This window comes from Pelodiscus sinensis, chromosome 2 (assembly GCF_052426305.1).
Source record: "Pelodiscus sinensis isolate ZL-2025 chromosome 2, ASM5242630v1, whole genome shotgun sequence".
NCBI classification, from domain to species: Eukaryota; Metazoa; Chordata; order Testudines; family Trionychidae; genus Pelodiscus; species Pelodiscus sinensis.
Genome location: NC_143053.1, coordinates 120,006,378 through 120,030,565, shown reverse-complemented (window position 1 = coordinate 120,030,565; position 24,188 = coordinate 120,006,378). Strand labels below are relative to the sequence as shown.

Genomic DNA, 24,188 nt, shown 5'->3' with positions numbered 1-24,188 from the left:
AACTTAAAAAATAATGACTAGTCTAGTAGCACCTTAAAGATACCATCCAAATGTTTTGTTAGTCTTTAAGGTGCTGCTTTACTATTCACTGTTTTTTAAGTTTTACCTCTAAATGTCTTCTAAGAAACTAGTAAGCAGGGGAAGTGTTGGTAATTCAGCTATACAATACCTTCCTCTGCAGCAGAGGGCATGAGTCACTGGCTATTTTAAAGTAGAGTAAATGGTGGATTCTCTGTAACTTGATACTGTGAAATCAAGAACTGCTGACTTCAGTAAATCTGCCCCAGATGATGGGCCTATTGCAATGTGCAAGCCAGGGTGCTTTCACAGGTGCTAGGCCCCTCTCCAAACTGAAGGTGGGACGTTGGCGCCATCTCATGGAAAGGGCAAGACTCTCCATGCTACACAGAGCATGGTGTGCTGTACCCCAACCCGAGACCCTCTACCAGCTCTCATGCATGCCATGCAGTGCTCCATTGACAATTTAAAAGACCCAGAACTATGGCTAGCATCGCTGCTCTGGTAGCGGTCGCAGAGGCTGGGGGGCCCCAGATCCTTTTGAATTGAGGGGCCCCAGGGCACCTGCCCCCTGCAGCCCCCATGTCAGCAGGCCGGTGTGCAGTAAATCAGACTAGATGATCATTTTAATCCTGTCTGGCTTTTAAGGCTGTTCAAACTAATGCTGTAAGAATGTACTCTGCTTTACTGCTGAAGAAAACACCTGTAAATGGTCTAGAAACTTTTCAGTGATCTTCGCTCTATTTTTTAACCCCGATCCATAGTTTCTCAATTTAGGATTATAAAGGACATCCAGGGTAAAGAAGTTTAACTCTCACAGTGTCATTTTTGATCCTCTCATTTTTAAATACCTGTAGCTAGAACGAGGCTTGACGTACGAGACATTATCCAAATGGACCAGCTCAGAAGCAATGAAGAAAACTGAAGTGGAGGTGAATCTGCCCAGGATCAAAATGGAAGAGAGATATGACCTCAACTCCACTCTGAGCAGCATGGGGATGCGAGATGCTTTCAGTGAGGGCCGAGCTGATTTGGGGGGAATGTCTGAGAAAAATGATCTGGTTTAGTCAAATGTCTTTCACAAGTGCTTTGTGGAGATCAATGAAGAAGGCACCGAGGCTGCAGCAGCTACTGCCGCTACTGTGACGTCACAATGTCTCATTTCTGCCAAGCAGTTTGAAGCAGACCACTCTTTTCTCTTCTTCATCAGGCACAATGAAACAAAGACCATCCTCTTCTTTGGCAGATTCTGCTCTCCGTAAATACTCACATTTTTGTTGCTAAACAGGATCTGTAAGCAGCAGAAACATTGCCTTGGATGTCTAAATAGCTTGGGTAATTTTTCTTCACTTTCCTGTACTCTTGGCTAATCTTTGGAGGTTGGGAAACAACAAATATTGCAAATCACATAAACAGAAGAGCAAAGTTCTCGGTAATTAAAGAACTTGATATTGATAATTTTGGGCTATGATTTTCAACTGTTCAGTAGACATGCCCTGGTTGCTTTTTCCAATTACACCAATTGTACTGTTTCTTGTACAAGTACAAAGCAGAAGATCCAGTCTGATATAGAAAAATATGTCTCAGGAATAAAACAATTACCTGCATAGACACATAAGGAGTAAAAAGGCCCAGATCTTCAGAAGGTGCAGATTGGATCACCCCCATTGAAGTTAGTGGAGGTAGGTAATTGTACCAGATGAGAATGTGGATTACAGTCTCATGACTTATACTGACTTAACTTACTTATGGCTAGAAAAGCAATAAAACCACTGGAATATAAATGTTGTTTGTAATCTTTACATTCCTACTGGCTATTTTTTTGGACTGCTTGCTAGAATTCTGGTTCCTCTGCATGTAGCATACCAATGGGCAAGTGCTGGATAAGAAACAATTGTGTAAAATAGAAAAGAAATAAAGTGCTTTTGCTTACAACCATCTGCTTTGTAATAATTCTATTTTCAACCAGTACCATGCAAAGGATTCATTCTCCCCTGCCTTGCTTTAGTTTTAATATGGAGTAATTTCACTGACATCAATAGAATGCCACTGGTGCAAACTACAGGTTGAAACTCTCTTAACCGAAACACTCTGGTCAGGTCACATCCGGCAGGACCATGGATTTTGCCAGACCAGAGTGTCCCAATGGGAACCCTGCAACCTGGCGGGGCAGCGGGACTTCCCTGCAGGAGCCTAGCAGACAGGCTGCAGGAACCTGGCATGCAGAGGCAGTGGGGCTGCACAGCCAGGAGCCTGGTGTGTGCACAGATGGCGGGATTGCTTGACATGGCAGTGGGAGTCTGGTGACCAGAAGGGGCGGGGCTGCCTGGTAGGTGGGGGCTGACAGGACAGTGGGGCCAGTGAAAGGAGGGAGCCACCTAGGAGGGCAGTGGTCAGGCCAGGACTAATGGGGTCAATGGCAGGGGGCCTGGAAATGACCACCCCTGATCCAGCAAAATCCTTCATCCGGGATGGGTCAGGACTAGGGATGTTAATTATCGGTTAATAGTCGATTAATCTCATGAATTCTTATCGGTTACTTGACTATTCTACAGTCTCTGGGGGTGAGGCCGGCAGCCAGTACAATCCGGTGCCACTCCTAAGGAGCTGCCTGCTACACTGTGCTGCTGCCTCTGTATCAGAGGCATCAGTGCAGGGTGCCAAGTGGTGTCTGGTCCGCGAGGGGAGCCAGTTTAAAAACCAGCTCACCTCAGTGAGTGGCTTCCTTCCACCTCACGTTGTTGCCTCCCTCAGAGGGATGGTGTAAAGGATGAGGGGGACGGGGACGCTGAACTCCCAGACCCGGCGCAAGCCAGAACTGAGCCAGCCTGCTTGCCTGCCCAGCTCCTAATACACTTTAAATGCAGAGCCACAGCGGGGGTAGGTCCCGGCCCCAGCATGAGCCAGAACTGAGCAGGACTGCTGGCCAGCCTGCTACAAAAATTTACTGGTGGCAGGGGTGAGGGCAAATGCATGTAAGTCTATAGCATTAAACTAAATGCTTTTGCTTATTGATTAATCAGTTAATCGATTATACTATTCTATCTCTAGTCAGCTCTCAAGGGTACTGGAGCAGGAAGGTGTAACCTGTATATAATCAGGCCCTAAGTATTTGTCTGTAACTAGTATGCAGAATGAGCAAGGAGACCTGTGCACCTTGGAAACGAACAGATTTATTAGGGCATAAGCTTCCATTATGCAGTATCTTTATGCAGAACCCATATCTTCATAAATCAGTTACAGTGGAATAAAATAATAGATGCACAGAGATTCGGGAGCATTTTCCTACCTTTTCTGGGGATGCTCCCAATTCCTTGAATTCGGTGTATTCTGGCTACACTAGTGAACCTCCAGGTATACTGAAAATCGTCTGAATGATCTTCAAGTCTTAAAAACAGCACACACTTCTTGCCTCTACTTCCTGAATAGAAGAACAAACAATAAATAACATTATTCAGAGGTTTATTTATTTTATTATACTCACTATGACTGCACAAACCCATTCCCATTAAATGCTGTCCTGTTGGATAAAATAAACAAAAGTTGCTTGCTAAAATGTAATCAAAGCAATCCCATTCATGGTTTGTGTCTGCACAGACACACTGTCTGGAAAAGTGCTCCATCATACAGCTAATAGCTTTGGATTTTCAAAATACATGGCCATGTCTGTATGCCCAGTTTTTTAAATGAAGATGGTGGAGACACAAGGCCATTACTCCAGTTTGATGCTGGTATACCTCTGCAGAAATGTACGGAGTTACACTGGTTTAAAACTGGAATAATGCAGTGGAGAATCAGACCACGCAGTACACGAGTCCCACAGAAAGACAGACATTTGTAGGTTGTGGTGTAAGTTAAACACTAGCTGTAGAGATTTTCAACAAGAGAACTGCAATGGATATCACCACCAGCCATTCTTACAATAGGCCACTTTCTGGCATTTTTGCTTATCCTATGTCTAAAATACCAGATCGTCTAAGATCATTATATTTATCTTCTAATTCTTGGAGATTTCTGATTAAAATACTTAAATGGGTCAATAGTCAGGTCAAACTTTACAACAAAAAGTTATGGAAATTGGTGGGAGAAGAGGCTTAGATGCTATAGGTGGACAATGTAGGCTAAAAGGTAAAAGGAGTTGCAATCTTATTTCTAAACATATTTATTGCCAAACAAATGATGGTATGTCAACAATCAAGGCAAGCATTACAAGAGAAAATTCTGGAAACTAGTGAGAAGTGTAAGCATAAATGGTGAAATATGTCTACTATATATTTGAGAGTTTGTCTGCGAGCCAGTGAGTCTGCGTTTTCATCTGTCTGTTTATTCAAGAATTTCTCCTAAACGGTAAGTGCTAGGATCACCAAATTCGGTAAGCAGCTTCCTCTTATCTTACCTTAAAGAAAGATAAGGGTTTGGTTGTGTGGGGGAGGGAGCAGGGTTTGAGGCAGAGAAACCTAGATCTTCCTCAGACAAGTGACATGCCCACCCCGGCTGTACCCACTGGAGCTGCAGCAGTCATGGAGAGATGCTTCTCACTAACCCCAAGCTGCTGCGGTGAGAGAGGTCTGAGCCTCTCTCCCCTGTGGAACTGAACTGCTGCATACTAAACCCCTCAACCCCAGTACCACCCTCAGAGCAATGACTTAAATGAAGAAAATAAAAAATTCCGTGAGTTTAGGACTCTAGCAATGTTGGGTAAATATTCTAGCAAGTTTTTAAGATGATGTAGGGCAGAAGAAAGCACAATTGTTCCATATGTGTAAACATATTGATTGCCTAGCAAGCACATCCATAAAACAAATAAATTCTCTCTCACAGGAATCTGAGGTAATGTAATATTTGTATAGCCACAATTAGCTCTCTTTGAAGACTCTAATTCAGACTGAGCTTGGGCAGATTAAATAATAACATCCATGTCATGCAGTTTAGATGTCTGTTTTTAGAAAACAGAGTGCAAATATCTGTATTTGCTGAGTCTGAAGAAAAGATGTGGTTGAGGTGCAAGAAGAATCAAAAGAAAAAATTAACTAGATTATAATCCAATTTTTCAGAATCCTGAATTAGATAAATTTCCGAAGGTGGTCATTCTTTCAGTCAGATGACACAACACAACTAATTCGTGGACCAATGACTAACTGGTTATTACCCTGAAGGGAAAGAAAAAAGATTTTTTGTTTGCCACTTTCTTGTTACTCTTGTCATAACAAAAGAATACATGGCTTACTGTTCTTAACATGTGTCTGGATACTTCTTAATGAACCATGTTGACAGTCAGGAAAACCTAAGAGGTTAAGGTCTGAGAGCTAGAATATCAAAGATATTTAGGCACCTCAAGATGCATATTGTTGTGTACTGGGATTTTCAAAAACACCTAACCAGGTTACGTGCCTAAATCCTATTAAAATCAATATTTAATTAATAAAAAACACATAATTTGCATGTTATAGAAGTACCCAGGGATCAATTTACAGCAGAAACTAAGTCAGATATTCTAAGGGAGTCTGGAATCAAAGTTACATTTTCCAGTTTCTGAGGAAAGGTAACTTGCCACTGAATTCAGATGAAGTTGTGTGGTTGATTTCAACTGAGCCAGGATTTCACCTCAAATCCCTCAGGGTATTAAATTCTGATCATGAGTAAGTAGCAACTCACTGTTTGAGTAGCCTCACTGGAATGAATAGAACTAGTCCAGGAGAAAGTCCTATTCAACAGCCTTAAGGGTCTTTCAAATCAATTGGACTACTAAAAGAATAAGGCACTTCTCAGCTGCAGTACATATTTGAATCTGACCCCTAGTATTTTCTTAATCCTTAATCTGGCCAAAACTTTCACCAACTTCAATGGGAATTTACACAAATTGTAACAAATTAAGGATTTTTTTCATGATAGTACTGAAATCCATATTAATGCACAACATGTTAACAGGAAATGAAAATTGATGTAGGGCCATTTGGCAACTCATTGGCAGAGGAGAATATTAAACTAGGAAATTCACATTACTGCAAACCAAAGTCAGCAGGAAACTAAATTGCAGTTGTCTAAAAGAGATACTGTTTTACAGCGATACATAGGGAGGATAGAAGACTATAACAGGATTTTTAAAATAATTAATAAATCCAGTTACAATTAACAGGTGACACACAGTACATATGTGGTCAAACACATGTAATTCCACAAACGTATGGGTTTTTGGCAGCCCTGTGCTTCCTATAACAGATATTAGGGTAGTAAGGAAGTGTAAAAGAAATCAGTACATTGAGAAAGGGTCCTTCTTTGTCCCACAAAAGCAAAAATCAAGAACTACTACCCCAGCAATCAAAAACAAATTCAATGTACCTTCATATGTGAAAAAAGTTATGCACGTTCCCTTTTCTCTAGCCACATTCTGTTCATTACTCTTGTCTATTGTCATGCTATGGAGGATCCTTCTGTGAAGGATTCCAAAGGGATCAAATCCATCAGATTTAGGGCGGGTTTGTATTGGAGGATCAGAACACCTATACAGCAAAGGTGGGGGGAAGGTTTGAATCTGATGCTTAATTTCTTATATTTCCTGGAAACCACACACATTATATGAGAATGACAATTAGCATTTTATGGATGACAGAAGTTAGTCTGTCGATTGCATTCTAATGAATATGATAGTGACCTTTAAGCAACTGTTTGGACCTAATAAATAACAATTTTGCATATGTAATAATGCCATATATATATATATATATATATATATATATATATATATATATATATATATATATATATATATATATATTACAACATCTTCCAACATTTTATTTACTGTTATAATTGGTGAAGGGAAGTTTTGTAAGCCCTTTCGCTATACATAATTCATTTTAGCATTGTACAGATTAGTCCAGCTGTCCAGAATTTTACATCCTCAGAGGACTGCGTGCTAAAACAATGCTATGCTGGGACTCAGCAGTCTATTCCTGTTTCTGCAACTAAATTTCCAAGTAACTGTGAGCAAATTACTTTGGCAAAATTGTCAGACATGCATGTCTGAAGTTAATCACTTAAACCAAGATTTAAGTATCTAAATAAACAAGCCAGACTTTCTGAAGGGCAGGTCCTCACAGAGGCTGTTGGTTTAAGGTACGTTATTAGACATTTATTTCAGTATAAGAGCAAAATTTGGCTTGCAGAGTTTATATAAAATGTTGCAGTGTTGACACCACTAATCTCAGATGCCAGTAAATCTGCATATTTTTAAAAGAGTCTGAGATAAAAAACTATTTAAATAAAGATAATCATATAATCATAAGAATAAAGGGCTCAAAGGGACATGACAGGTCCAGTTTCCTGCACTGAGGCAGGACTAAGTATTATCTAGATCAGTGTTTCTCAACCAGTGGTATAAGTACCCTTGGGGTACTCGAGAGCAGTCTGGGGGGTATGTCAACACAACTGAAATTTGGAGAAAACTGAATTTTTGTTTTATGTTTTACAGCACTTTATTTTTGTACTTTTTACACCCAAAAATTTCATCACCTGCCCAGCTACAATTAAGTTGATTAAACAAATGTGTTGTAATGGTAGAAAAAAAATTGTGTTGTCTGAAAACTGTAGGTACTGGGGGTACTTATAATTTTTTTCTTTAAAAAGGGGGTACTTATTTTTTTGAAAAAGGGGGAACTTGATAAAAAAGGTTGAGAAACACTGATCTAGATCATCTTTGACAGGTGTGTATGACTCACTTGTTTTTAAAAACTTCCAGTAATGGTATAGCAGCCCCTATTCTGTACCACCTTACATTTTCCTCTGATACTGTCTGAAAGACCTTTCCCAAACGTGAAGGTGAGCTCTGTGTGGCTCAAAAGCCTGTCTCTCTCACCAACAGAATTTAGTCCAATAATAAAGGATACTTTGCCCATCTTGTCTCCCTTGCCATTAGGAAGTTCTTTCCTAATGTTAAATCTAAATCTCCCCGGCTGTAATTTTGCAATTTAAGCCCATTACTTCCTGTCATATCCTTTGTGGCTAAGGAGAACAATTTATCACTTTCCTTTTTATAACAACCTCTTACATGTTTGAAGATTGTGATCATCTCCCATCGCAGTCTTCTTTTCCCCAGACTAAACAACCCAGCTTTTTCAAATGGGTCATGTTTTCTAGACCAATGTTTCTCAACGAGTGGTATGAGTACCTTTAGGGGTACTCAAGAGAAGTCTGGGGGTATGTTAACAGAACTGAAATTTGGAGAAAACTGAATTTTTGTTTTAAGTTTTACAGTGCTTTATTATTTTTGTACTTTTTACACCCAAAAATGTCATCGCTCATCCAGCTACGATTAAGTCATTTAAACAAATGTGTTGCAATGGTAGAAAAAAATTGTGTCTGAAAAACTGTAGTACTGGGGTACTTATATTTTTTTTATAAGGGGTAGTTTATTTTTTTTAAAAAAAGTTGAGAAACACCGTTCTAGAATTTCAAAGGTTTTTTTGTTTGGTTGGTTTTGGTTTTCTCTGGACTTTTTTGGAATTTATCAACATCCTTTCTAAAGTGTGGTGCCCAAAACTAGACACAGCACTCCTGTTTGGATCTTATCAGTGCTGAGTAATGTGGGAAAATTATTTCTAAAGTCTGGCTGACAATAATGAAAAGTAATCTTGTATAACAGTTTTAGAGGAACAGTGCATTAGAATTTGGAAGGGATAAGACACTAGATCGTCCACTTCCATATTAAATAAACTCATCGCAGATTGGGGGGGGCACACATTCAACTCCCTGCTCCAATGGCATTTTAATATATACAAAGGAGAGTTAGTGGAGATGGATCAGAGTATAATCTTCCTGTGAGGCAATCCCAATTGCAAAATACATCGCAATAAATAGATATTCACAAATGTATTTTGAAACAAAATAAACTGATTCAGTGATACCTTACCACATATTAATTAAATCATTTGCTACTCATTGTTACCTAGACAGGAGAGGTCAAAGTAGGCTCTCATTTACACCTGTGTATGTCTGGATTAAGTCCTCTGAAATTACTCTTGATATATCTGGGTACAGAAGAGAGCCTATGTGGTCCTGATCACATACGAACAGAAATCTGACTACCCAGTAGTCTCTCTCAGCAGGCTGGGTTTTGAAATCATACTGATGTAAATCATGAGTAACCCCAGTGAAGTCAGATGGGGAGATGCTTCAAGAAACTGTGCAGGTAGATGATTTTATTCCTTGAAGTACTGTATACAAGACACAGAAGTAGAGGAACATTTCTTGAGTGCAAAACTGGAGTTCAGATTGCTTTGTCAGTAGGAATAAGGAGAAGCATAAGGATCTTGCATAAATGTTTTTTTTTTTTTTTGTGCAAAATAGAAGCGGCTACACTGCTTCTTTTCGCACAAAAAAACCCTTGCACAAGAAGGATCTGCAGAAAATATGCTAATGACATTGTGACTCATGCTAATAAGTCCGTCATGAGCATATTCTCTGCCGCAAAAACTTGCAGTGTAGACGTGGCCTAAAAGCCTGTAACCCCCTTCTTCCCAAAGTATCAAGTATTATGCCCATCTATATTACTTAGGTGGAGTTCCACACCTAAGGCTAAACTTGTGTGTTTATAACTAGCAAAAAAGCCAATTAAAACTTCTGATGCAGTAAGAAGCTGAGAAGAGACAGATGATTTGATTTGATTTATTTTTATCCCTAGGCAGCTTTTCATTGTTACAATGAACTCCGTCAGTGAAGCAATTGCAATCTTTTCCCTGGACTTTTTCAAAGTACTGAACAAAGATTTTCCCTCTGAAAACATCATCTATTCTCCACTGAGTATTTCAGGTGCCATGAGCATGGTCCTTCTCGGGGCCAGAGGTAATAGTGCCAGCCAGATGCAAAAGGTAGGCCACAATTAACTGTTAGTTTTGTACCTTTGTTTCTGTTCAACAGTGGGAAACCACACCCATGTGCAGTATCACCTGTGCTCCAGGGGTAATAAAGCCTGAACAAGTATCGATTGCCCTAGTGTCAACAGCAATTCAATATTAAATGGAACTTTATGAAGTTGAAAAGCTGTCTGGCAGAAGTTGCAGGCTGAGAAGGTTATTATAAACTGAAAATAACCTTTCCAGCACAAGAACAAGATAGTTTCTCCCTTAAGCCCTAATCCTGAATGGCTTCATGTACATGAGGAATGCATAATGGCATTTGCATGTGTTAATGTTTGTGAGACTGTGGCCTATCATGCAGCTTCGCTTACACTCTGCTGAGGCCGGTGTTTTTTGGCCCCTAAGAATGTTTGAGTCTCTTGGCCAATAGCACAGCCACAGCAGATGTCATCTCTGAAAACACACAGAGAAATATTTCCTCAGTGTTTATAATTTCCTCCCCTGTTCTTCATTTTACACATACATTTCTGTTGGAATGTTATTGTGCTCCTCTAGTTAAGAAGGCTTTTTAACATTATTTTGGTTTGGTGACATTTTGGGGTTTGGCATTGTGCCAAAAGAGAGCGGCATCCTAAATAGCTATTTCAGAAATGAGTTCATCTCAGAGGCAGGGTCATTTTTAGTTGCTTACTGTGAATGTGCTGAGCATAGCTCTCACTGTCACTGAAGTGTCACAACTTTGGGTCACATTAATAAAAAAAAACCTGAACATATAGTTAGACAAAAGTATTAATTTACTGTGGATCCAATAAGCTTGTAGATGTCCATTTATTTCATTGGGAAACTGTTTTTGAATTCCTCATGCATAGATTGCACAGCAGTTAGTACTAATCATTAATCGTGAGTCATTAGTCTGTCATTCTTAGACTAGTCAGATATTTTTCTTAAAAGGCGAGGTGTGTGTCTCAAAATATTAGAAGACGCAAAGGGAGCTGCATAATAGAGGAATGCACTTAAAAATAAAAAGGTTCCAACATTGCCTCCACTGAAGTCAATGGCAAAATTCATGCCCACTTAAGTATGTGTGAGAACTAACCCTATATTTTCAAACAAATATTGCATTTGTTTGAATTGAACCTTGCAAACTCTGAAAGCATGTCCATTGGTCTTCAGACTGCTCCTTAAGTTTAATTTTGATAAAAAATAAGCTTTTATCTAAGTTACAATCCTGGTATATGAAAGGAACACTGCATGTCTGCAGAATCCTACTGAATTTATTGCCCTATTGCAGCACAGTGTAAAAAGGTTGAACTAACTGAAATTTTATGGGACAAAATATTACGCTGAAAAATGTGAAGTGAGTTCCACAATCATAGAAATATAGCTTGACCTTCTAGTGATTTTAAATAGTATTATCAAATGGCATGCTGATTTTGATGTTAATGGACAGACTAGGGCATCCAATGATAAAAGTTGAGAATATCGGCCTTTTGAAAGCATGATGGAGAACTGAATTTTCTGTGACATGCTCAGTTTCACACATTGTCTTAAGTAAATGAATATAGTATATGACTGTTGCAATGTTACCTTTCTACCTCAGGTTCTTCACTTCACTGAAAATGAAAATCCAGGAACAGTAAGTTCTTCTGAAGCAACAAGAAGTTCTGACAATTCAGAGAGCAGTCACGGTCTAACTCCGCCATTTGTCGGTATTTTAGAACAAGGGTTGGAGCAGACAAACTTTGGGGAATTTGAATGAAAATTCAAAACTGGCAGATTAAAATAAAAATAGGGAAGGGAAATGTTATGATGGTGGGTAACAGAAGGTAAAGGGACAAGGATAAAATATATGCAAAATAGCAAAGACTAAGGGTTAAGGTTTTTTTAAATTGAAAATGTACAAGTATATGCTTGATATCGTCAGTGCATTCACAAGTGACCAGTTCAGTTTGCATCTTGTTATTACAATGAGCTCCTACCATGATTGTAAGGGCATGTGCATGGATACATCGGACAACAAAAGCATTTGCACTACCTTGTACATTTTTCATTGTTCAACAAATTACCGCGTGCAGTGCTCCACAAGTAACGAGTGGAACGTACCAAAAGAGCCTTTCCAGACAATCATGAACAAGAACAAATCAGAGAAGGCAAAGCTAGTTAGTCATTGAATAAAATGGTTTCATAGAAAAACAATTATAAAAACAAAACGAAACCAATTTCTCCATTATGCTCAGTTGTTTTCACTCAGAAATAAACTACAACAGTTTCTGTGTTACTTGAAGGATCCTGGCAATCAGTGTGACACGCCTGGAGGGATTCATTCCCAGTTCCATGACATCTTCTCAGAAATCAACAAGCCCACCCTTTCTTATGAACTGGCTGTTGCCAACAGACTGTATGGAGAAAAGACATTCCAATTTCTTCAGGTAAGTGCTCTAGGGTTAATGGCCTAAGAGACTGTAGGACCAAGAGAGATGAATATGGGCTTAGTTCAGGTGAAGTCCTATTTCCTGCTGATTCGGATGGGACTTGTGTCCACTTATGGAAGTGGTGGAGCTGATCCCATGTAGGTACCGAATTGTGGGACAAAACAGCCGATCATCTTAAAATAAATCCGACTAGTTCCAGAAGGGAATGTTTAAGGCTTCAGTCTAAAGCCTTTGGTAACAGGCTACGCTCATTTCCTCCCTGGCCATAGAGCACTGAAACCTAGGTGTAGTTAGTTGTGTTGAAGGCACTGAAAACAACATTTCTAAGTGTTTACTAATACTGTTTGTATTTTGATAGTGCCTAGAAGCCAAGGTCTCACCGAGCTAGATACTGTACCAAAATGTAAGAAAGAGACAATGTTATGTTAATATTGTACTAAAAAATGTTTCACACAGCATGCTATTACCACCCAGGTTTGTCTTCAGTTTTGTAACTATTACTTAGATAAATATTTCAGTACATCAACAGAAAAATAAAGTTTAGAGGGTTGCTATACTCAAAAGGTAACTGTTTAACTGTGAGATCACATTACCCAGATATATATTCAGTGTTTCAGCTGCTTATTTGACAGATAAAATTAAGATTTTAATGCTTTTTACTTTTATTAGCACTCTAGATGCAACACAGTAATAAGAGAGTGAGCTAGAATTGTTAGCTACAGTCTAGTTTTTATTCAATTCATTTAAGCTTATTTTCCAGGACTCAACATATGATTTGTTGGAACTTTCATAGGACCAAAAAATGCTCACAAATTAGTTTTCAAAATCTGCTTTGTGTGGCTGTACAGCTTCAGTCACCTTTAGTTTTCTTGGCTGCTGGGAAAAAAGAAACACTCAGGGGCACTGCTTCAAAGACTTTCATGTATATATACAAAGGTACAGTCACTAATACACTAGGTTAGACAGAACAGAAGCATCAGAGACATATAGGAAATGGACTAAAAATGGTTCCTCAGCCCTTTAGGGCATGAACAGGCATAGAAGGATCAAGGGAAGATCTGTGGAAATCAGATATTCTGGTTATTTAAGAGTAGCCTAGATCCACCTTCCTTTGCATAACTAGAACAGGGGGTGCATGGATATGTGCTGTGAACACGCATTGCAGTTTGGGGTGCAAGGTCTGAGCGAGGGGGGGACCTGAGGAGGGGACACAGTATCAGAAAAGGTGTATGGGGGCTGGAGCAGGGGTGTAGAAGGTTTGGGTTACATGTGGTAGGAGAGCAGAATAGGGGCAGAGAGTAAGAGGTAGAAGCTGGGGTTCCAGAGACAGGCTCTGGCTGGGAGACCTTACCTGACTCACAGCCAGCAGCCCTACTGGTTCCGTAGCCAGGATCCCTGCCTTCCAGCCCCTGTACTGCTCAGGGGAGCTGCAGGGGCCCTGTTTACCATTCTGAACTGAATGCTGTAAGCCCAGGGGATGAGGGAGGAAGAGCATTTCACGTGCAGCCTGTCCTGCAAACAGGCAGCTCCTATTGGCCGAAACCAGCCAATGTGAGGTACAGGGGGCAGGGGCAGCATGAGAAGCCTGTCTCTCCTTCCTCTAGGGCAGGGGTCTCCAAACTTTTCAGCCCGAGGGCCGCATTAACTATCAAACAGCAGTTCGGGGGCCGACTACACACTTGAGGTCCAAATAAAAAACAATCAAAACATGGATGTTGTTTTTAATTATTTATTTAATATTATTTTATTCAGTTATTATTTAATAACACATTCATACACTACACATGAACACCTGTATTAGTGTGAATGGTGAAATTGTTTCCTGGATGCCAAAATAGCAGACATTTCTGGCTTTAGATTTGTTGTTCCTAACATCAACAGTGACCTGAGATTATCATCGGACAAGTTTGTTCTCAAATTGTTCTTCACATATTTCATTCTTGAAAATGTTTGTTCACACAGGTATGTTGTTCCAAAGATTGAAAGGTACCTTGATGCAAAAGTTTTGACATTAGGAAAGTCTTCCTTGGGCAAAAACTGGTAAAAACCCACCAGTCCTATTTTGAACTTGTCCCTAAGGAGGTCATTTGCTTGCAACTCAATGACTTCCAGCTGCAGTTCATCTGGGCAACTGGCCACATCTGCTTCAAATGGGTTTTGAAACAATCTCACTTCTTCTGCCTTTGAATCCAAAAAGGTCTCCACGGGCCGGATGAGAGGGCCTCGCGGGCCGCATCCGGCCCCCGGGCCGTAGTTTGGAGACCCCTGCTCTAGGGGCTCTCAACATTCAGAAACATATACACACACGGCCCTGCAGCTGGCTTACCTGAGTTTTGTGCAGAAGTGGGGCAGGCAGGGAGCCAGCTGATGCTTTTTTGGGCCACATCCAACAATTTGGTGAGCCAAATGCAGCCCACAGATCATATTTTGCCCATCCCTGAACTAGAAGCTGACGTTCTATAAATGCCTCCTCAGAGGGCTGGTTTGTTAGAGGGATATACGTGTTTATTGCATCTAAAAGTAAACAGTAAATGAGATTTACATAACTGAGACGTACGTAACAAAATTGCATGTAAAAACAGACAGGAAACCAGCCTCCCCACAGAAAAACTACTCTAAATATAATGAGAATTCACTGTTTGCACAACAGTGGAACCTAAAGGCTCCAACCAATGTCAAGGCCCGGTTGTGATAGAATGTTGTAGAGAAACATAGCAAAAAACAGTCCCTGCCCAAAATTTACAATATAAATACTACAGAAATAGGGGCAGGAGAAAAGCAGTATTATTATCCTTATTTCACAGAGGGGAAACAGACACAAAGATTAAATACTTCTCTCTGAGACTGTATCAGAGTCATTTATCAGATGCTGGAACCTCAAATAGGTCCACTATTTGACTGTTTTATGTAAACTGTTCAAAGATCTGTGGCTCTGAATCCTTACCTCCACCTACCTGGTCCAATTCATTTTGTTCATCCCCACACTGTCTCTAGGATGTACAAATACATTTGAGGTGTTGCAGAAATTAAAAATAAGCACATTTTAATTTGTGTAGTGCACAGTTTTAAAAAAGAGATCTGTTTTCTAAGGTGTTATTCTGACAATTTCTTATTGTGCAGCAATACCTATCCTGCATTCAAGAGTTATATCAGGCAGAATTGAAACCAGTTGATTTTCAGCATGCTGCAGAGGAAATCAGAAAGCAGATAAATGAGTGGGTTGAAACCTTTACAAAGGGTAAGGACAAGTCAGCTATTGGTTGTTATTTCTCGATAGTAAATGAAAAACAGTGAGGAGTTTAAAATGTACAAGATGTTTAAAACCTGGAGGAGAAAAATGTTCCCCCAAAGTTGGAGCACGCCCAGTATGGAGCTGCAGTGGCAGTTCTCCACGTTTTGACCATGTGAATGACCTCAAACTGGATCAAGAATTCACACAGGAAAAAAACATGTTTGAGGAGAACAAAGTAGCCAGCAAACTCTGGACCCAGTGCAACACCCACAGAAACAAGCAGGAATTTTTCTGACAACTTCAGTGGGTGCCGGATGAGATCATGGCATTTTAAAACTTATCCAATCAGATGCAAGAGGCACGGGGGCAAGGAGGGGGGACCTTCAAAAAGTACCTCAAGTTTTCATCTCCTATGCAGATAAGGTAACTGACTACACCCTCCTTAAAATTTGACCTCCAGTCAGGACAATTCAGGAAAAGCAAAAAATAAAATGTCCATTTTGGGAGATGACATCTAGTCTCCATTCTACACTTGAGGCAAATTATAGTGAGTCAGTATGGGGAAGATACAGTAATGCTACTGGTGTTGCACTTGCTCTGTGAGTAGATAGAGGACTTAATATCTGTCATGAGTGCTCAGTATCCTGTGTATAGTCTTATGCTCAGGTACAGACATGCCCTATACATGAATGTTATTACAACAGAGAACTGACACTAGATCCATGATCTGCAAAAACAAACTATTTTGTCTCCATTTGTTTAAGGTAAAATCAAGGACCTCTTTGGCCGGGGTTCACTTTCTGGTGATACTAAGTTAGTCCTCGTGAATGCCGTGTACTTCAAAGGACAATGGGCAGAAGAATTTAAGAAAGAAAACACCAAAGAAACACCTTTTCACATTAACGAGGTAGATTACCGAACTATATGTATCACATCATTGTTCCTGTTACTACACATGCTTGGCAGATACTGCACATGAAGAGATACTGGGGCACATGGCCTCTTAAATCTAGAGCTCCATTATGGCAAAGGGACCAGCTGTGGGGTTGGTGAGGAAGCTGCTTCCCAAAGCTTCTACTAGTAAAGTGCATCATGCCTGAGACAGGTACAATGCCTCACAAAGCAACATGGCTCACAGCGGAAGACGGTATACGAAAAGCTTCAGCAATTGCCTCCCTCTATGGCCTGTCAGCTCTCTGGCAAGAGTGGAAGTGGTGAGGATATAGCTCTGCTTTCTCCCATGGGGTTGCAGGTGCAGTTGGATTCACTACCCTTGTGTAGTTTTGCACTCATGTGAGCAAAGGCTGAACAAGGCTTATGATAAGGATACTTTTGTACCTTCCCCCACTGCTTATCTAATTTGGATCCCTTACCTGGTTTGCTTTGTATTCAGACCTAAAATGAGTTGTTCTGCTGTCAGGCTTACCAGAGAGAGACAGAGAAATATCCATTTAACCTGTGTTCAGTTTCCACATTCTGTTATCAGATTCTCTCACCAGACTGATTTCCCGCCTCATTTTTCCGATAACAGCTGACTATTGAAATGGAGGGTTTTCAGGTGACATTCTGTATCTTGCCCCTGTGATATCCCACCTGTGTGGTGTGGGCAATAAATGTAACATAACCAGCTTTGTATACGCCTCAGTTCAATTTCACCATCTTTCACCATTAGAAGGTCACACGTTAACACAGTGTAGCAACAATAGGTTGGTAATGCTGCAAGGGGCACATTTGTTTAGGGAAAGGAAAATTGTTTCCAGTGGAACTTGATTCCATTGCATGGTTTTGTACATGTCTATTGCTTGTAGGTTTTGTAAATCTCTGGGTTAATTGGACCTGAGAAGATGCTATTACACTGATGTGTAAATTAAATGAAAGGTGAAAGAGAGGCTGTAGTTTTAATGCCCTTAGCATGGTGCTCAAGTTGGGCAGCCAAACCCTGAGGCCCTCAGTACCAGTGGCAACTTCTGAAATTGTTGGTCCAAGGAAGTAGCATTAACTCTTCTGAACCTTGTGTCTTATGATGGGTTTGCCTGAGTGCAGATGCAAGGAAATAATCAGTAATATCTCCGCTTTCAAGGGTCAGAGGAGAAGCAGCGTGCAGGAATCTTGCACCCTGGGGATGGGTTTTTGGAGATTTCCCACTTGCCCTCTCCCCCAGTACTTCACACTGGCCTATTTCCCTTGACACAGAGCTGGAGAAAATATCTGTTATGGGGTGTTTGGAGACTGTGTATAGTTTTCTTTGGAAGGTGTTTATCTGGCCCTGAACAGCCACTTCAACATTTGGGTCCAAGGGCCGATATAATACAACGAACAATGTTATAATACAATAGGATGTGTTGACAGTGTCTCATGTTACTTGTTATCATTGCTCTCAGACCACAAGCAAACCTGTGCAGATGATGAACGGCAGAGGCAAGTACAATATAGCTACAATAGAGGAGTATGATTGCCAGGTGCTTGAACTCCCATACAAGGATGCAGAGCTGAGTATGTATATACTGCTGCCAAAAGACCACATGGGTCTAACAGAGGTAAAGTTACCTATGGCTATGATGACAAGATAACCTTATAACCAGAACCTGAACGTGTGGTACAGAAATTCTACTTCACCGGCTGTCCGCACCCCTCCCCCCTGGCCTGTGTGCCCCAGCCCACTATCCTGCGAGCCCCCCCGCCCGCTACCACCCCCCTGCTACCTCCCCCCTCTCTTCTCCTCCCCGGCTCGGCCTCTGCCCAGCAACCCACTGCAACCCTGCTGGGACCCTGTCTCCTCTTCTCCCTCCTCCGCCCGCCTCCTACCTGGAGCCCCATTTCCTCTCTAACTCTCTAAACAATCCCACTTCCCCCTGCTCTCTGGGCCCTGTACCCCCCCCCCCACCTGCCCAGGAACCCAGCCCCCTTGTGCTGTGTCCTGACAACCTCACCCCTGCCTGGAACCCAGGTGATTCTCCCTCTCCTTTTGTCTAAGGAAGGGGAACTCTGGTGTTCGCACTGCCCGTGTCCTCAAGTCCCTCCCTGGACCAAAAAAGGTGGGGGGGCGGCCAAAATTTATTTTGCTTGGGGCGGCAAAAAACCTAGAGCTGGCCCTGCACATAGTTCAGTTGTTTTTTGATGCATAATCACAAGATTCTGATGTCCATGTATCTTTATACTTATAGCTGGAAATGAAACTTACCTACGAGAAATTAACAAGTTGGATCAGCCCGGGTCATATGGAAAAAGCTGAAGTAATGGTGTCTCTCCCTAAGTTCAAAATTGAGAGAGATGCTCTGCTCAATAAATACTTAGAGGCATTAGGAATGACCGATGTGTTTCGTCCGAATGAAGCGGATTTATCTGGAATGGCAAAACAAGGTGACCTGTCTGTGAGTCAAGTTGTCCATAAGGCTTATATAGATGTCAATGAACAGGGCACTGAGGCAGCAGCTGCAACTGGAATTAGTGTAGGCGTAACCTCAATAAGTACACTTGTAACTTTTGTGGCTGATCATCCTTTCCTCTTCTTTATCAGACACCAGAAAACCAAATGCATTCTCTTCTATGGTAGAGTCTCTTCCCTCCCTTAAAGGAAAATCTGTAAATGACATGAGAGAGCCCAGCCACAGAACTATTATATGAAAAATAAAACAAGCATTTATTCTCTTTTCTTTCCACTATATCTAGCCTAGTGATTCCATATAATGGGTGAAAATATGGTCAGTATTCATTGCAGGACTGTGACACTAGAACTGCAATCTTACTTCTCTGCTGTTTCCCTCCCACACAAGGTTGCTTTTGGTTCCTGGTTAAAAATATCCCACTCTCTCAGCAGCTGATGAAGGGAGGTCTGCTAAGTCCCAGCTCAGTGGGATCCTTCTTGAACCAAAGCTTTGATAATTGGCAGTGAACTACAGAGCTACGGCTTTTCTTAATCATGAACTGAATGAGTATTGACACAAACATTGACCAAAGTCTTGCAGTGGAGAACCTGGCCCAGAGTTGCAGCAACATAGTGACGAAGAATCAAGCTCATTGTTCCCAGTTATTGTTATTGCCCTTTTGCCACCTGTACTTAGAGAGAGTTGTGCTGACTTCGTAAGGACTCCTTCTGGAACGAGAAGGACTGCCATGGAGGAAGGCACTACTCAACAGGATGTGGAGCAGAGGGAGAAGGGAGAGTTGGAAACCAGAGCCTGACCTTTTAGTACTTGAATATAGTTAACTCTGTACACAGATACAGATTCCTACAGACAGGGTGTGAGGTGGGGATCCTGTGGAAATTTAGTACTTCCTGATACCTGTGATGAAAATTAACAGTACTGCTGTGACCTAAAAACCTTTTAATGCCAGCTGGCAGAGAGTGCAGCGGGCCCCAGAGTTATCCAGATTGTGGTTTTCCATTGGAATGTTATGCGAGATCTGAAATCGGAGTCAGGGTTGCCCTTGACATCAATATTGTTGTGAAACGTATGCGAGGATACTCTGTTAGTTGTGTATCTATACTGAACATATGCTCTTCACATCTGTGTCTGGTGGTTGGTCACTAGCAAAGGTAAAAAAAATAGGGTTTTTTTTTGTCAGATAAGAGATGTTTATCCATCAGTTTACTTACATGTCACTTGAGCATTGTCTCATTCACAAATGGGTCTCCCTAGCACCAGTATGAACTGAATGTAAATGAAGGTTTGTGAGAACATCAGAAAGGAACTGATAGAAAGAAAGGAGACGGGAGAGAGAACCTTATCCTGAGGTGCCCTTCAAAGGTCTGAGCTACTATGTTTGAGTGGCAAAGAAGATACCCACACATCCCTCACCGAGGAAGCAAATGGAGAGCAGGTTTATTCATGCAAGAAGTATCTCAGACAGGCTGACATGAAGACACCGGAGAGAACTTTAGGTGAGAAGCTTCTTTAGCCAGAGGTTAGCCTCTTAGTTTGCAGGAAGAGCGCCATTATGCTTCATGTGTAACCATTTGATTCCAATATTCTTGTTTGCTATTATTTGACTCTCTTGCCTTTGCTACTAAACATGTTCTTGTTTTCACTATCAACACATCTAAGTGTTAAGGTAAGATCCTCTGTCCCCACACATCCCTCACCTCCAGCTGTCCATTTTTCTACAGACTGCTGACTTTCAGGGTCTAACCTCAAGTCCTGCTTTGTTTGGATCCTCAACTCCAGGCCCTCCCATGGACTTCTCCTGGTAGTCTTCTCTTAGGCCCATTTCAAGAGTATTCTTCTTCACCCCTGCTCCTTCTTCCATCAGGCCCAGTGTATAAAATGCCTCCTGAATGCCCTCTACTCTATGGCTACATCTACACTGGCATGATTTTCCAGAAATGCTTTTAATGGAAAAGTTTTCTGTTAAAAGCATTTTCGGAAAAATCGCGTCTAGATTGGCAGGATGCTTTTCCACAAAAGCACTTTTTGCGGAAAAGCGTCCGTGGCCAATCTAGATGCGGTTTTCCGCAAAAAAGCCCCAATCGCCATTTTCGCGATCGGGTTTTTTTTTGCGGAAAACAGTACTATGCTGTCTACAGCGGCCCTTTTGCGCAAAAGTCTTTCGGAAAAAGACTTTTGCCCGAACGGGAGCAGCATAGTATTTCCGGAAAAGCACTGATGATTTTACACGATATCATCAGTGCTTTTCCGGAAATTCAAGCGGCCAGTGTAGACAGCTGGCAAGTTTTTCCGCAAAATCAGATGATTTTGCGGAAAAACTTGCCAGTCTAGACACAGCCTACAGGTTTCTTCCTCTTTCCCTGGGAAGTTGCCTTTGTCCTTTCAGTCCTTTTTCTATTCTATGCTTCCTCCCTTTATAGAAACCGCCCACATCCTCCATCAACTGGGTCTCCTCTTTAGTTGGTCCTGATTCACCTTCTAAGTGCTACCACCTGTGCCTATTGGCATTCCAGGCACACATCAACCATTTCATCACCTGTGCGTGATGAGCACCACATCACACACCTTTGCAAACAGTTCTCTTCAAAAGAAGTAGTTTTAGAAACATGGGGTGACATTCTGCACACCAGAGCAATCCATGTTTACCATGGTGATGTAATTATGATATGATTTGTACAATATATGACTTGTAACATATCATTCTAAACATCTCGATCTGTTGAACATTAATATCCCATTGGATTGGATATACTGTCATTGTATAAAAAGTGATGAAGTTTTGCTGTGTGCATCTTATTGAAAGATGTTGTGATGTTGAAAACACCCACACAACTAGCTGTTCAGGTTCAACAATGAGGAAGCTAGACAGGGCTAATGGCTAATTGTCAAAGACAGTGGACCATAAAAACAGCTTGTCCTCACCTGGGAAAGCTTCAGTCTATAATAATGGCTGCTATGGCTCAGCAAGGCATGTGACCAACCACACGCTACTGAACTTCACTTTGGTACCTGGACATTTCTACAAACTGGGCTAGGAATCTGGCTTGAAACAAAGGTTTCTACCATATGGAGAAACTATTTAAGAGATGGAGTACCTTCTTTCGGTCTTCCAACTCTCTCCCTCTAAGAAAAACCCCACACTCAACACTTGAAAGAACTGCTAGAGGACAAGGGACTTTGAATGGGGGCAGAGGAAACCCAAGCTACAAAACAGATAGATGTAGCCCCTGCCTCAAGAATCTGCAAGCCTGCTTGTATCATCTGTCAAGGTGAAATGTTCCTCATTCAAACCCTTTTTGACGTATAAGACTTAAGTTTTGTTTTGCTTGATTTCTTTCTGCTTTTATCTGTTTGTTACAAATTGTAATCACTTTAAATCTATATTTCTGTAGCCAATAAACTTGTTCTATGTTTTATCTTCACCAGTGTGTTTTTGAGGGAAGTGGAAGGGAATCTTAGCTCCATTAACACATATCGGCGCATATCTTCCCCACATCAAAGGGCGAGTGACCTATATTAACGAAGTTGCATTGTGCAAACCTTTCTGCAAGATGGCATAATTCTGGTTTTATACACCAGTGTGGGTGTAAGGCTGGGGAACAGGGAAATTGGCCGGGGTCACCATTGTTAGTAGCTTAGGCAAAGCCCCCAGATGACTCAGTTGAGTGTGTGGCGCCACCTGCTGTCATTTTAGGTGCTAATATGGTCTGGAGAGGCTGGTTATAAGTTGCCACAAGAGCAGAGGGGGCAATAATTTCTGAAGGGAGGGGCCACTTCAAAAATTTTCAGAGTGATTGTGGTTTGCCCCAGAAGGGGCGTGGCTTTGGGCAGAAGGGATGGGGCCTTTAAATAGTGGCAGTTGAAAGGGCTCGTGCCTCCTCTGCAGCTCCCAAGCAACGAGTTAGCAGAGGCGGGAGCTGAGAGCCACTGCTGCTGGCTTAAATGCTAGCCTGCTGCCCTCTGTAGCCAGTCAGGTCCGGTGGCTAATCTTGCATCCTGTCACAGACCAGCTGAACTGATGAGGCTGCCTGGAGGCTAGTTCTGCTGATTCCTGACAGCACTGCAGAGAAGGCTTTTGGGGCTACACACAGGCTCACAACCTAAATGTGAGTCAATAATATAATACTGTTGCAAAAAAGAGAAACTTACTTCTGGGATGTATTAGCAGGAGCGTTGTAAGCAAGATGCAAGAAATAAGTCTTCCACTTTACTCAAATGGAGTCGCTGTCTAGTTCTGAACACCACGCTTTGTGAAAGATGTGGACAAGTTGGAGAAAGTTCACAGGACTGTAACACAAATGAAGAAAGGTTTAGAACAGTAGCTCTCAACATTTCCAGGTGACTGTATCTCTTTCAGGAGTCTGATTTGTCTTGCGTATTGTCATGGGGCTGCTTTTCCTGCCCTCTCCAGAGGGCAGGGGTTGGACCCTGAATCTCTGTATATAAAGTCAGGTTAACACAAGGCCCACTGGTCCAAGCCTCTATGCAAAGCCACTGGGAGGCCCTTTAAGGCTGGGCCCACTGACACAAATCACACCAACGCATCGTCACTGGTCGGGGTGGGGCTGCACCCCTGGTAAGGGATTTGGGCCCACCCTACTCCACCGGGTCCCAGCCTAGGGCCCAGTGAGTGGCAGGACGTCCCGCCACTCCCTCGGCGGGAAATTCAACTGAAATGCGCCAAGGTTCCCGGGGCAAGAGAGGCTGCTCCTGCAGCCTCCTTGGGCCACTTCCTACCCGGTCTGATGGGGTGCCTTTTCACAAGCTCGTGGGGTCCTTCACATTCCTGGGGGCAGCTTCTCCTCTGTAGGCAGCCGTGGAGATGTCCCAATTGTCCCCGGCGTCTTCACTGGCTTCTCCTGGGGCCGCTGGCTGATGCGGGTCAAGAGCTCCCTTCCTAGTTCATTCCCCTCTGTCAGTCAGCCCAGACTGAGCCTCTCCCCAGGCTTTTATAGCGGGGCTGCAGTCTGAGCATGTCTGGCAGGGCTGCGGGGGAAGGGCTTCTTTAGCCAGGTTACCCTGGCTAAACCCTCTGAGTTCAGTATGGGGCTGTCTCGCTCTGTCACAGGTACTTCCAAATTTCACCTCTCTTAAATTATTTACTTACAAAACCAGACACAAAAATACAAAAGGATCACAGCACGATATAGAGATGCATTGATTACTTTCTCATTTTTGCTATAAAAATATAAAATCAATTGGAATAAAAATATTGTACTTACATTTCAGTGTATCGTAGTCATTGTCTGTATGAACTTTTAGTTTG

The 24,188-nt window shown here is 41.8% G+C and overlaps 2 protein-coding genes across 4 annotated transcripts in view; both read left to right on the top strand.

The window, feature by feature from the left end:
- LOC102449420 (serpin B6) overlaps positions 1-24,188 on the top strand; it is a 131,720-nt gene that overhangs the window by 43,272 nt on the left and 64,260 nt on the right. The window lies entirely within an intron of this gene.
- Positions 4,224-22,344, top strand: LOC102450310 (leukocyte elastase inhibitor-like). 2 transcript variants are annotated; one of them, XM_006115559.5, is made up of 8 exons: positions 4,224-4,365; positions 9,698-9,884; positions 11,473-11,508; positions 12,158-12,301; positions 15,425-15,542; positions 16,301-16,443; positions 17,918-18,073; positions 18,701-22,344. In XM_006115559.5, the coding sequence occupies exons 2-8, from the start codon at positions 9,717-9,719 to the stop codon at positions 19,106-19,108; spliced, it is 1,173 nt and encodes a 390-aa protein (XP_006115621.3). In that variant the 5' UTR covers positions 4,224-4,365; positions 9,698-9,716; the 3' UTR covers positions 19,109-22,344. The 2 variants fall into 2 exon arrangements, with proteins under 2 accessions (XP_006115621.3, XP_075777475.2); XM_075921360.2 differs by having other exon boundaries at positions 4,328-4,390.

Bases quoted from the DNA above. Each gene is read 5' to 3' on its own strand.
- LOC102450310 (XM_006115559.5), top strand. From the start codon at position 9,717: ATGAACTCCGTCAGTGAAGCAATTGCAATCTTTTCCCTGGACTTTTTC. The intron at 11,509-12,157 runs GTAAGTTCTTCT...TGTTACTTGAAG, and splicing joins AAAATGAAAATCCAGGAACA to GATCCTGGCAATCAGTGTGA. The intron at 18,074-18,700 runs GTAAAGTTACCT...TTATACTTATAG, and splicing joins ACCACATGGGTCTAACAGAG to CTGGAAATGAAACTTACCTA.